General features: G+C 37.4%; 2 protein-coding genes across 2 annotated transcripts in view; one reads left to right on the top strand and one right to left on the bottom strand.

Annotated features, from left to right (window-relative positions):
- Positions 1–1097: 1097 nt before the first annotated feature.
- LOC115928827 lies at positions 1098–6953 on the bottom strand. Its single transcript, XM_030996797.1, has 6 exons — positions 6783–6953; positions 4878–5866; positions 4240–4363; positions 3049–3164; positions 2096–2216; positions 1098–1503 (listed from the first exon to the last, which is right to left on the bottom strand). The coding sequence occupies exons 1-6, from the start codon at positions 6869–6871 to the stop codon at positions 1416–1418; spliced, it is 1527 nt and encodes a 508-aa protein (XP_030852657.1). The 5' UTR covers positions 6872–6953; the 3' UTR covers positions 1098–1415.
- A 518-nt stretch (positions 6954–7471) lies between these two features.
- The window catches only part of LOC591734 (proteasome adapter and scaffold protein ECM29), a 59102-nt gene continuing 51727 nt past the window's right edge, over positions 7472–14846 (top strand). Inside the window, 8 exon segments of the mRNA XM_030995928.1 lie at positions 7472–7493; positions 9103–9177; positions 9180–9232; positions 9787–9903; positions 10854–10972; positions 11611–11766; positions 13024–13204; positions 14441–14538. Coding sequence (XP_030851788.1) covers positions 7472–7493; positions 9103–9177; positions 9180–9232; positions 9787–9903; positions 10854–10972; positions 11611–11766; positions 13024–13204; positions 14441–14538 — 821 coding nt within the window.

Below are 14846 nucleotides of genomic sequence, written 5' to 3'. Positions count from 1 at the left end.
ATGCCCTGTGAGTTAGCCTGCTAATCAGTTCATCTTTTTACAGTTTTCCAGCCCTGTCCATTAGACCAAATGGTGTGAATTAGACCAAGTGAATAATAGAACTCAAAGGTTTGAGACACCTGGGACCTGTTTCACAAAGCCTTTTTTCAACGACAATTTTGCTGATGACCAATCAGAAGCAAGGATTTCACTAGCTTATAACAAAAACTGTCATTTGTCACTGATGTCAAGTTTTGTGAAAGAGGCCCTGGAAATAAGTCAATGGATTGATTCTGGACAAGTGAAATAAAACCCAACATGGATGATGGAAAGGAGATGAAATGTAATCAGAAGAGATGACATACGGTAATGGCAGGGCACCAAATGGCTAATTTACCCATGTAACTACAGTGAAACCTGTCTATACAGACCACCCAAGGGAGACAAGAAAAGTGGTCTTTATAGGCAGGTGGTCTTTGTAGACAGGTGCCTATAGTACATGTTTCAATGAAAAACAATTTTCAAGGGAAACAAAAAATGTGGTCTTTGTCGACAGGTGGTCACTAAAGCAGGTTTAAATATACATGTACATGTATACACAAGTCATACACAAGCATGGCCAGTCTAAAATTTAGGAGTTTTTGTGTCTTTAAAATGTAACTTACTGTAGTGCACTCATAATTAGTATGACATCTAAAATTCCTTATAGTGACGATGATGCATCATCCACTACTGCTGGAATTCATGGATTAATATCATATCCCGCTACTTTGAAACATCAAGAACCAAGGAAAATGTTTTCCTTTCAAATTATACTGAACTAAATGCTTTGTTTGAAGAGGAGGGGCTAAAATGGATTTATGCACCTCTATCTATTATAGAATGCATTATTTTTTCAGAACTAATATTTTGTGAACATTTTGTATGTACATGTATGTATACTGGTCATATGACAATAAATAACATTGCAAATGTATAAAGTTGTTCTTTTCTTTTGTAATATTTTATATATATATATATATATATATATATATTGAAATATTGTATGTTTCTCAATTCATAAAGTAGTGCTTCTGGGATGTTCAAACACATGATAATAATAATAATAATAATAATAATAATCTTTTAAAGTCTACTCCAAATTTTATTAAGTTAAACCGAAAATGGAAACTCTTTTTGCCCAAATGATCGTGAGCCCTGCAGCCACTGAGCAGCGCCAGATCGACGTTGCTCTATCCCTTATTGTTGAACGCCAAACAAGGTAGCAGCAACTCCCGTCTTTTAACGTCTTTTGGTATGACGCGACCGGGGTTCGAACCCAGGACCTCCCGGTTGTGAGGCGGACGCTCTACTGACTGAGCCGACACAACGTTAATCTGGTATACTGGTATTTGTTGGATCAAATTGTCTGCAGAGTGTTATTACTCAATTTTTGTCTAATAGATGAGTGTAAAGTAGGAAGAAAGTAACTCCTCTCCACATTGAATCTCCCTTACGGACACCAGGGCAACAGTTCGCATGTTCCTGTCATGATAAAGACAAAACAAAACAGGAGGAGTTAACAAAACTTTCTCTAGATTTTTCACATTGCCATGTAAAATTACTACTTGTTTTTTATCTTTTTTTTTTGTAATGAGGAGGAAGTGGTTCTATGCTAATACATGTACCGTATTTTATATTTTTTTTAGACAGATTGGCAATTAGGGGGAGCACCCTTGGGTACACAAATGAAAAATATGGCCCACAGAAATTGTGTTTATTTGCCAAACCACCTTGAAAATATTAGACCCAAAGGCATCTGTCATCCACCCCCTCCCCCCTCCCCCTCCCCCCTCCCCCTCCCCCCTCCCCCTCCCCCTCCCCCTTCCAGAATCGTGGATCTCCCCCTGGTAGACGAACAAATGCTAAGAGGACACTTCCATTTTTACCTTCTTTTTCTTCTTGTGCAATTGTATTTGTCCATTAGAGGCTCCATACAAACTGAAAGCTGTACTGATAATATAATGTACTCCCTATTGTATGCAAGGGGAGACTTAAGAACCAGATGTAAACAGAGGTATTGAAAGAAAAAATTAGATGACGGGTTCAAAAGATCATAAAACATTTGCATACAGACCTGCCAGCATTGCCTACATCTGGAAGGGTACCGAAGAAAGCATTGGGGATATATTTCCTCAGTTTTATTGGAAAATCCAAAGGCACATCAAACTCTTGGTAGCACACATTTGCAGGAGCTCCTAAAAACATAATTATATGAGCAAATTAAATGTGTACAAAGAGTCATCATTCATATTTTATTCTTATACTCAGCATTTGAAATAATAGACAATCATTGCATAAAGATCCAAACATACCAGTAAGAATAATGGTATTTAAAATAATTTCAAGCTATATAAAGAGTAGACTATACTAAAACAAAAGTGATAATACTCTTCAGTCTTATGCTAGAATATATAACTGTACCACTCACTTTTTTAACAATCATGACTATTATATCAGGGGTACTGATTCTCATTGGAGGTGGGGGCATTGGTGCAGGGAGGAATACTGGCTGTTATACTTCAAACATCTTGCATATTAACTTTTAAAGGTAAAGACCAGTTTTGGAAATGCCCCCCTCTCAAAAAAATGAAATGGAAGCTCTTATTACCAATCATGTGAAAGAATATGTTTTGACTAATACGTGATGATACAAATTTGCCGGGAAACCACCTACTAATTGATATATTTGGTAAATTATTATATCTATGTGGACCCGATAGATATCGCGCACGTGTCGCGTAGCCCCATATACATCTTTCTGTGTACAGTGCTTGTAACTTTACCCAGACTGGGCCAAATTTCTTATCATTTTGATGATTCCAGAACCTTGCAGTACACACCAATACTTATATGCTAGATGATCAACCCTTTCTGATCTATTCCACGTTTCTTTCACAATGCAATCACATGACCAGAACTGGTCTTTAACTTTAACAACTGGAAGAAAAAAGAGCGTGTTTTTACCATCAAATTACACACACAGTAATACCAAATTGGTGAAATGGATCAAGAGCTATATAGACATACCTTTGTGTTGATTGTTGACATATTGCCCCACAGCCATTGGGTTCAAAGGGCAAGAGGTCAGCCATGAAAGGTCACTAAACATGTACGGCCCAAGTCTGTCTCTCCGAGCACATGATCTGGGAATAGAATTTTATTTGAAGTTTAGTTTGTTAGTTTGTTTAGGAAGAATAATCATGTGTGTACATATGCACATGTATTAGCATAGTCTCTCATAGTTCTCAGACATGCTAATAAGTTCTGGAAGTGTAAAGGTGCATAAGCGTAGTTTTAAAATCATTGTTAGTTATTTAATTTCAATAGTATTTTGTTTCACTGAGCTACATGAAAACTAAGGCTGTGCACAACATTGTAATGAGGTACCCGAGTACACTCCCAGGCTTACAAACGAATACTCAAATATTCGGACGCCATGTTTTTTTATAATTTTTTTCTTTTTTTGCCACCACCATACCACTAGTGCACTATCCCAGCCAAAAACGCATGCAATTTTACTTCGAGTTGCAGTTGAAGGCGCCAATTTAATAATAATAATAACAGTAAATAATGCTGTTTTAAAAACCAAAGATGGCAGAATAATCCATTGTCCTCCGAGTCCAAACAGAAATCCGGACATTTTGTCCCAGTTTCTGAGTGGTGAGTTTGACAGTGCTTGAGTTGGGAAACATTTTTACTGACAGTACCATGCCAGCAGCCGCCGCTCTCCCTGGCACGGGTAAGCGTCGGACAGTTTTTTTTTTGCTGCCGAATATTCAGGTACGAGAAATCATACCCGAGTAGTTGTCAACCGTGCGAGTACTCGAGCATTCGACTACCCGTCGCAGCCTTAATGAAAACCTACCGGTATGTGTACAAAAAAGGCCAAGACACCAACCTGTGATTCCCCCCCCCCCCTCACACCTCTTCACCAAGATGAGAAACATCTTAAAAAATTTTTTTAAACATATGTATTTGCATGTATATGCATGAGGCAATATATAAAGTAGTTATCAAAAGGAGAAGGCCTGGGGTATTGTTGGCGAGTGGTACTTGTCTCTGTGAATTTTTTTTTTTTTTTTTAAGGGGGGGGGGGGGGGGGGGACTTTTTCAGTATCTAATCGTTGGGAGTGTGTATGATTAAATGTATTGTCTCCGACTGTTCAAAATCATCAAACATGGATTTACCAGGCGATATACTAGGTTAACCATACGCACCTGTAGATCATCTTGGACAGTCTCTTGTCATTGCCATCAATGTGTATACCATCAAGGCAACGGAAGATGAAAGGATTGGCGATGGACTGAAGGAGAATGGGCTCACCTGGGTAGTAGACGGTACCTGGAAAGTATCATGGAAAGCAGTATGCAAATGACATAATGGATATTCAGTGGTCATCACTTTAAACTAAAGAAGTCACTGACACAGATCTTTAATTCAAAAACTGAGATGTCACAGAGATACATTTCTACCTCTAGAAAATTGGATTGTATTATTCCACAATTAAAATGAAACCGGTATATAGAAAGAGTATATCTTTAATTGGATAAATGTTACGGGTAGGCATATGTATATAGATTATAAATGGAAGTGGTTCTATCAATATCATCCCCTCAAGTATTTTTTATTTTTGTATAACCTTTGAGGTTGCTTAATAGGAAGCCTAGTATCTAAGTACCATGAGAGTCATTTTGTGCAATGTTCCCAAGAACCATATTTCATATAAATGATGATCACTTGCTGTTAATTGACGTGTAAACAGGGCAAATCACACAATGTGGTTAATAAATGAGTTAAGGCGCAATGTGTGAAATAATTAAGTTCAAACAATTTTCATTTTGAAAGGAACAATCACCTGGGTACATTGCTACAACCACTCCTTTTGGAACCACTCCTTTCTTGACGAAGACACCGTCTCCACCACCCTCGATCCGGCTTGGGCGACGCCCAATGGCATATCCAAGAGTCTGGTGCATTATGGTTGCCCCAGGGTCTAAATCTTCACTCATTTGTCCGTCCAATGTGTTTTCCTTGTTCTGTTCAAAATTGGTACTTATACTTAGTTGATGGCTGAGTTGAGCAGATTGTGCGTTAGTTTTCTGTTTCAGTAACTTCTTGGTGCTCTGATAACTATGGTGGCATAAAGAATGATGATGATGATGATGATGATGATGATGATGATGATGATGGTGAGGAGGAGAAGGAGGAGGAAGATGAGGAGAAAATGAGGAAGGTGGAGCAGAATGACAGTAGTGCTGGTGGCCACAACCGTCATTCACTATGCTGTTGCTTGTCCGTGCACTTCCATCCACCTGATTTCTCAGTAATAATGCATTCATTGCCGAAATTTCTCTGCAATCTCCTTCCATATAGGCAGCTTCAAACAGTTCATTTGTGCCAATGTTCCAATATTGTAACAGTCTTTTTGCTAAGTGTTGTTGATGCTTGTCCAGGTAGTCATTAAGATTGCAAAGTTCTCCACTTTCTCTACAAGTCAATCTTGATGTTCTTTTCTCCTCACAGAACAGCTTAAAGATGTTTTGAAAGAGTGACCTCACAGCTGAACTTTGTTTATCATGGGATTCAGAAGTCGCAGTGTCATCATGGTGATAGCATCTAATGCTCCCATTTTCATCTTGGAGATCTGATCTTCTGCCTACTACGCTGACCTTTGACCTTTCCAGTCTATTGCTCTCTGTCTCTAATTCATGCATTTTGTTGCCTCTTCCCTCTTGATTGGGGAGGTTGTCATCCAAAGCAGAGAATAATTTCCTGTAGGTTTCCTCCACCAGATGGTCTTCAATGATCCTGTCTTGGCTTGCATCGTCAACTGATCGCACTGTCCTGGAAAGGAGATCAAGAAAGATTATCTACAAGGAAATTAAAAGATGCAATGGTAGGGATAACTTAAATACTGAAGATCGAGAAGGTATGATGATCAGTAACTGATCTTCACAGCAAATGAAACCCATTTATGGTAAAGATCTCATGCAATTCAAGGCTGCTTCAAAGATCATTAAAAACACAGAATAAATACAATTATTAAGGCTTAATTTTAAGGACAATCTTTTAGGTTCCAAACCAAGTTCTACCCAGACACTATCCGACTGCACGGAACTCCTTACAATCTGCTCTCGTCAATTGCACCTCTTCGGAACTTTTCAAGCAGAAGGTGCAACACATTAAGCTCTGTTGAGCTTCAGACTGTTTTTAGCTCCACATAAAATTCTTATAGATCAAGACTAGGCCTAGAGCCTTATTACTTGCACACTTCGCACTTGACAAGCACAAGGTACAAAAAGCCCCCTTCTCTCTCCTTCTCCGGCTAACACACGCACACAATCTCTCTCTCTTTATCTCACTCTCTCACCTACCTTACTCTCTCTGAGACCCAAAGACTTGAGATCTTACACTTATGACTTAGATCTTCATGCAGTTGTTTCCATCATAACAAAAATACAAGCGCATTGAGTGATTCTTGTTGAAAATCATAATTACATGTTCAACTCTTATAAGGTACATTATTTATACATAGACCTCTATCCACCAATTATCATTATAATATGTATTTGCACTTATTTTTCCCTTCAATTTTTCATTTGCTGACTTTACTTGACTTGAAGAAAAAAAATGGGAAAAAACTAATCTTTGTTCATACAAACATCGCACAGATCTCTATATACGGGACTTTACTCACATTTCTGTACAAATATGTTTTCACACTATGCGTTTCTAAATGAGAAATAATCTGTACACATACCTCTCTCTTAGATTCAGTGCAACCCAAGGCACAAACCTGTACCGATAACTCTGCCACTTTGATGAAATTTTCTTCACAATATTCGACATATTCTACAGACCCTTTTCCCGTATATTTTACCAAGTACTCCAAGTGAAAAAGGTAGCAGACGATATTTTGTAAGTAGTCTCTGTACCAGCAGTTCTCAGAACCCATTAAAGACAATGTCATGCCTCAAATGAATATTTTCTCAATTTCAAGGTACATATCAAGTCCCTAAGGATTTTTTATATTCGATTTCCGGTTTTAAAAGAAGAAACACCCTCCAATGGAAAATATAAACCACTGATTTCTCATTTCATTGACATTTCATAATTAGAAACTTACTAAATACGTTGCTGAAAACATCCCCTTACCAATTTGACAAATTACTAGATTAACGCTTAGAAATCATATAATGACTATTTTTATCTTTTTGATATTATCAATTCATAATATAATAATTATTATTAACTCAATATAGGGTTTTAAAAAATATAAAAAATCTTTTATTTCCAATATCAAGACAAAACAGTATTGTTAGACATTAAAATCAGTGCATAAATATGAAGTTTTTAGAACGGCTATGCGATTAATGCTCGAGCACGACGTTAGTATTTCTTGTCTACTAGTTTCTCTCGCCTCAACGCAAATCACGTTTGTGTATAATGATGGCTGCGCAAGACGAACTGGGTAAGTTAATCGACAATAAAATATCAATAAATGTATAATTCCTATATGCTATAATACAATTAGATAGGACAGCGGAGATTAATTTCGATAACGATGTATCACTCCATCTAAACCGATTATTAGATTTGGGGGTTTGGAGAAAATAATGAGATGAGTGAGTCGGTGAGAATTCGCGTTTGCGACAAACCGAAATGAATGGGTGTCGTATGCATTGAGGGAGGGCCCTGGCCCTGTCGTGATCGTGCGGTGAAATGAGCTGATTCACGGTGCACGGCACATTGTTGACAGTCGCTGTGTTTATCATGCCTTTGCATTGTGTAACGAATTACGAAATGGGTGGAAAGATATGTAACCATTGACTATTCATTGTGCTCTGTATCGTCATCATGATCATGAGGTCAAATGATTGAAAGTCTTATGGACAAGGAAGCCTGTGGCCGTCATCAAGAAGAGGAAATTAATTAAAAAGTTGAATTATTGATGTGAAAAATAGGAGGAAACATCTGACTTTATCTTTGAGTTTGATCATGTTGATGACTGATTTTGAGATTGAGATGGACAAAAATGAAAACAAAAATCAAGGCAGCTGAAAAAGGCAAAATCAAAAACATTCAAAATAACAGTCTGATTTGAAAAATGTAAGAATCAAGTCATATTCAGCAGTAGGGGGGCTGGTCTGAAAATATATAAAGATCGTCCGCGTAAACGAGAATATCTTCGTAAACGAGGACAAATCACGTCCCTCAAAAATAAGGATAGTCCGTCTTTTTATCTTTGGCGCTCTGCGGATGTAGGGTTACTGATCCGCACGCTTGCAATTAAAATGAAAAAAAACGAATTTCACCTAATAAAATACCCCCAGTTCATACCGTCAACCAGGTTTATGAGTTGATTGTTTTTTTAGGACGCAATTTTTTCGCTTTTACAAAGATATCCTCGTTTATGTGGACGATCCTTATTCTCGGACCAGCGCACCTACTGTTCAGCAGAGGTGCATATCATGTTTGGGAGACTCCCATTTGAGATACCATCTCCCATCCATAGGAGACTTAGCTCACAAAAGAAACAACTTCAGCAACAAAGCAATTTTTTGTCTCTTTGAGGTCAGAAGCCCAATGGCATTGGTTCCGTTTGTGGATCGTAACAAAAGTAGAAGGTGAAGTTTTAAAGTTGATGGTCAAAATGGGCATGATGAATCTGTTCATCATATTTTTATTTTGAGCTGAGGTAATACCTTAGCAGCAAATGTAGATAAAGGAAATTGGTTTCCCAAATGGGAGACTGTCTCCCAAATACATGTAGGCTACCAAAAATCTTGACAAAATTCTCCAAAATTATAGATGATATCCAAAATAGGAGATATGCCCTGTTCACATGCTTTGCCCCCCATCAAACACCCAAATTGGATAAGCTTAGCCACCAACAAAGAAGATCTCCAAAATTGGTGACCATATGGGGGAAATAAAATTAATTGCAGTACACTTTTGCATCAGCAACTTACCAGGAATAAAATGACAGTTTAGAAAACTCACAGCATCCAGGATGTGCCCTTCATGTTCTCTAAATGATTGTAATTGCAAAAATCATTTCTTCCTTTACTACTTTTCAGAATTACTCGACAGAGTATTCCTGCGGATTGGTTCAGCTGAGAGCGATGACCAGCTTGAGAATGTTGTCTGCCGTTTCCTCCCCCTGTGCTTCTTAAGCTCTCCAGTAGTCAAGAAGGAGTCAGGAAGAAGGTAATAGCAAAAAACTATTGCATCTGGGATAACTTGGCTCTTGGGCCAACTTGGACTCCACAGATAAATCAAAGCAAAGTTGGCCAAAAGAGCTTGAATTTATCTTTGATACAAAAGACCATCTAATCAATTAACAATAATCTTTTGTGTATTAGAGATTTAGCTATTTGGGGTAGGCGTCCATCGAATGATTAAATTTAGACTCCTGTGCATCCCTCCCATAGTTCAAAAGTCCCCATTTTGGGGACGACAATTTTGATTTGCCAGCACTGTTTGGAGGTTCAAATACTGTTTTGGAACTAGTTGGTAGTTGTAACTTCCTTGTACATGAGGATTTTTTTTAAAGAACCGTTATTAGAAGAAGAAAAATTCTAGAAGTAAACTTTTTAGAATTTTTTTAAAAGCTTTTTTAGAGCTTCCCAAAGCTACTTTGCTGCCTGCTTGAAACATTTTGCTACTACTAAAATATGTGGTTATTTTTGTTGTGTGTTAAACGAGCAAGCTTTTATTGTTCTTTTTGTTGGTTTTCTGCTTTTTCTCCTGTTTTGATTTAGGTCCTGGAACTGCTGGTTCATGTCAATAAACGGCTGAAGAGTAGACCCCAGGTTCAAATCCCTGTGGAATCTTTACTGTTACAATACCAGGACCCATCTAGTATTACGTTTGTCACCGTAAGTATTGAAATGATTTTGAGATTTGATCGCAGCCTACTGGATGCATGGAACTTGGAAGCATTATTAGTAGACATTTATGCTACTTTTACAACTGTCTTAAACTCTTTATACATGTAGCTACTGAGATCATGTAGCTACCAATGGAGACTATCACCATCAAAAATATTTTGGTCATTTCCGTGATGCATACATTGTCAAAGTGTTGCCCACTATCAGTTATGGTGGACTAAGTCTTGATATGTATTGTAACATGTGTAATATCCAAGTACCAAAACTACTGAGCTACATCTAGTGGTACTTTTTAAGTGACACTTTGTTTCTCCCATCTGTTCATAAGAATCATATCCATGACAATGAACTTTCAATGGTGTGAGATCTTTAGTTATTAATGTCTGTCAGAATTAAAATATCATGTACCTGAAAATGAACTTTCCTAGGTTTACAACTCGTTGTTAACCCAATACTTGATGAATAATAATAATCTGGATTTATACAGTGAAATATCATCTCTAAGCACTTTACATATATTATTACCCCCCGTCACCAGATTCGTTTATGCACAATGTGTACCGTCTCCATTCCCTGGGGAGTATCCCTACCATATGGTCACCGTAAGGGCATATGTCAATTTCTATCCCAAAGGCTTTGGTCATCCTACCAGGTCCCCATTTCTCTCATGGTTAAGGAGTGGTAGAAATAGATTAATGCCTTGCCAAAAAACTTGAATGACATGCTCTCCCTTTTTCTAGTCCTTCAGAATTTCACCATCTTGTACCTGAAAATGGGCTTTCCTGGACTTTAAATCCATTGTAAATATAGTTTCATTTTTATCCCCTCCTGACAAAGTCGGAGGGGATACAGTAACGCTGCAGTCCGTCCTTCTGTCCGTAACAAATTTGGTTTCCAATCGATAACTTTTGAGTTTTAATCTTTTTTCCTGTCGGCAGAATTTCACGATCTTGTACCTGAAAATGGGTTTCCCGAGGCTTGAGATCGATAAGCAGGCTGAGCTGGCTCACTCACTCATCAAGTGTTTAGAAGGGAAACCCCCTCTACAGCAAGATAGGTATGTCATGCTACAGTACATGTGCCTCCCTAGCAAGATCCTCGAAAAAATGTGTATACTTGATTTAACTTTAAATTTCCCTTTAAGTATTTTTAAGGAAAGACTAGATATTGCAAAAAATAATCAAACAACAATATGTAAATAGAAATTTTATTTCATTATGGCTTACTGTGTTCTGTTCTCTACCTGATTTTTTTTTAACATCATTGTATAGTAGTATGTAAAAACAATTTTCCACTGTTGTCACATGATAATCAAATCTTTTACTGAAGGCTTTTCACTTAAAAAAAAGATATTGATGGTTTTGTTATTCCATATTTTTATTGAGCAAATTTTAGTGCTAAGAAATATTATTTTGTCCTTTCATATTGCTTCCTTCACAGCCTCAGGGTAAACTGCATCAGTAAATATAAAAATAATTTTACATGTATGTATATAAAAGTGGGTGGGGGGCGGGGGAACTGAACACTACAAACACTGATATGCACTTGCATAGATGTCATTTTATTTTGCTTTAGCAGTTCTTTATAGAAGGTTCAATGTGTGTGAACATTGTGGCATTGCATGATTTATGTCCTATCTCTTGAAACTATATATCAACATATCCTTTAAATATCTCTCTGTCTTTTCCCCTTCAGTATACTTCAGATGTTAGTACCTACCCTGCCTCATCTCAAGCTTCCAGACGACCATACCAAGAGGAGAGCTATCTTTGGTCTGAGTGAGAAAGTAGAAACCATTCACCTTCTCACCACTTTCCTAATGGACTATCTCCTCTTACCCTACACCTTCAGGTGAGAATTGTTATCCTTTTGGTAGTAGTAATAATATAAATGATGATGATGATAGTGATATTACATAATCATGCTGATTTATGATGATGTAATAAACATAACGTCCACAAAAGGTCTGGGTGAGAAAGTGGAAACCATTCATCTTCTCACTACTTTACTCATGCACTATCTCCTCTTACCCTACACTTTCAGGTGACAAGTTATTTTTACACATTACAAATATGATGTAAATTGATATTAGTTTTTTGCCGTCAGCAAAATATCCCTCATGTAATGGAGACAACTGTATGTAGATTAACTTGTCTAAGTTCATACACAACGTTGATTGTTACAATACAGGGCTTGATATTGACATGTCTATTGCACAAGGACCTTAACAATTTTATTACAGACTCAATTGAAAAAGGGTTCTAAAGATGGGAGACCTGTGTTAAAGATTCTAGCTTGAAGTATAATGTGGGCTCTTTGAGTAAGGGGTATATATCAACTGTTGCTCCCCCCAGCTCCCCCCCCCCCCAACACCCGAACCAGGTGTAGCTCATGAATACTTGGTTAGAAGAATTCCCTTGAATGCCTTGAGCACTAGATACTGCATAGACTACAGCTACATGTACCCGGGTTCGAAACCAAGAGGATGCGCTATAGTGCCCTTTGGTAAGGCATTAATTCTCATTACCAAGTCTCTCGAAGAGGACCTAAAGCCGTCAGTCCTCTGGTTGCTTACTAACAAGCATTTATGCTTTCTTAGCAGTCGGATAAAATAACCACCACTACTATAAAAAATAATGATGCAAATACATTAAATCCCTGACCTGTTAACAGAGCTGCCAACTAGTACGGATTTCCCATAATTGGTAGGGAAATTAACGACCGTTACGGAATGTTGTCTCAAATTTTGTTTGAAAATATGATTTATCGTAGCGAGTGCTGTGAAGTATGACCGCCATCCGACACTCGCTGAGAAAGACAGAAAAGTATCAAGTATTCTCTTAAAAGAAGCCATTTTACATGATGACCTGAAAATCAATATTTAACAACTTTGTGTGAGTAAAATCACCCAAAATTTCAGATAATCATTATCATGGTGTTGGTGTGCCGTTTTTTTTAGATTCATAGCGCTGCATAGGAAATTACTGATTTATACCCAAAATTACTGATTTTGAGCCTTGTGATTACTGATTTTCTGTTCTGGAGGTTGGCAGCTCTGTGTTAATGTGTTATGATTGATATCATCTTTGTACTCTGTCACCCTATCAGTGAAGAGAGACCCAACACAGCACCAGCTGGGGGTCAGACTGGTACAGCCAGCTCTAGTACAACCCGACCTAGCTCCGCCTCTCAGCAGCCCACCTACCAGACCCCGCCCGGTCTCAGTCCAAACGCCCTCAAGAGGTTGATAGGGGAACATGGACTACCTGATGCAAATACTATTGAGGAGGTAAAATTAATAATAATAATAATAATGAACGTTACTTGTATAGCGCATATCACTAACACAAAGAAAGTCCTTATGCGCTTAGAAAAGAAGGAAATAGAGATACATGTAGGGCGGAACAGAAATGAACATTTATGCCTGATACATGAAAATAATTAATGACAAACAACAATGATAGGTAATTCCTATATAGCTTACATGTAATAGATTGTACATTCAGGTACTACAAATTAAAAAATTGAAATTAAATGAAAGTTAAATTAAATATTAAATTAAAATTGTTTTGTCTGATTGCTTTAAACAAAATTGTTGACCTCTTCTGTGTTTCCATGTTCTTGATCAGCTGTCATAGTTGAAGTCTGAAGAATTGAATTTTAGTAGTAGTAGTAGTAGTAGTAGAAGTACTAGAAGTAGACTTAGTGGCCCGAATTCACAAAGGAGGTTTAAATTTAACCCATGGTTTAAACCTTCATTTACATAACCCATGGTTTAAAATGAGCACAAAATAAGCGCAACACAGTCCAGAGGTCCAATATTAGACGGGCGCAAGGCAAGGTACGCTTATTTTGCACTTATTTTTAAACCATGGGTTATGTAAATGAAGGTTTAAACCATGGGTTAAATTTAAACCTCCTTTGTGAATTTGGGCCAATTGGTATAACCTGTGTAGCACAAGGCTAATCTGTTGTTTTGTTTTATTGATAAATTGGGCAGGACATATCTTCCTTAGGAATAAACTACACAATGAACCTGTAAAGGGTTCTGCATCAAAGAAGAATAAAAGCCTTATTTAACCACATGATGCGGAAAAAAATTAAATACAAAAGAAAGCTGCTCTTTTTCTGATTTTCAGTTAGTTATTATTAGCTTACAACAAGTTTTCTTTAGTTATATTTTCATCTGGGTAGCCCAGCTTGTGTGTTCATTTAGCTGCATTTGTCAGTATGTCAACAGGGTTCGTTCTAATAATGTTATTTTATATTTTTAAAGCGGTAGATCTATACACATACGTAGGTAATAAATAAACTGTGTAAAGAGAAAAGTGAATTGACCAGTAATCCGAAGTATTACCAAATATGACCCAGAAGAAACACAGAGAAAAATCTGTAAATCTAAATATAAGGCTCTTTCAATAGTTCTAAAGATATGCTTCTGGAAAAATATATTTTCTTTATAACGCCGAAGTATCCAAAGTACATTCTTTAAGATATCTTTTCATTTTGCCTTTATTTGATGTAGTGTAAAGTTGGTATTGTGCGTTTCCTGAGTGCCGACGTGTTGAGCGAAACAGACGTGGTTTGTCATCTCATCGTTGCAAGTTCTGATACCAGATATACGTGAGTTCCGCACCTCTTTCAATCATGAGGCATCCAAAAACTGCCCCCAAACACCCCTCAGACTCGCTTTAAAAAGCTACCTTACCTGTTGTCCCTATCCATTTACACAGCCGTAACTATATACCTGCCAAAAAAAGAGTTTAGAGGGTAGCTTTTAATACAGTTTCAGGATATTTTAGTGTTGTGATGATGTCGAGTTGTGCTCTTTTAGCCCTCTGCGGGCAGAGAGTAGGAAGTACTTAACAATTATTGCGAATCCTGAATGGCTTGAAATCACTATGAAAATAGCTCTTAGTTCCTCACCTAAA

The sequence above is a fragment of the Strongylocentrotus purpuratus genome, unplaced genomic scaffold, assembly GCF_000002235.5.
Source record: "Strongylocentrotus purpuratus isolate Spur 01 unplaced genomic scaffold, Spur_5.0 spur5_scaffold_3, whole genome shotgun sequence".
NCBI lineage: Eukaryota > Metazoa > Echinodermata > Echinoidea > Camarodonta > Strongylocentrotidae > Strongylocentrotus > Strongylocentrotus purpuratus.
The sequence above is the reverse complement of the archived record's forward strand: the minus strand, read 5'-3'. Positions and strand labels throughout refer to the sequence as shown.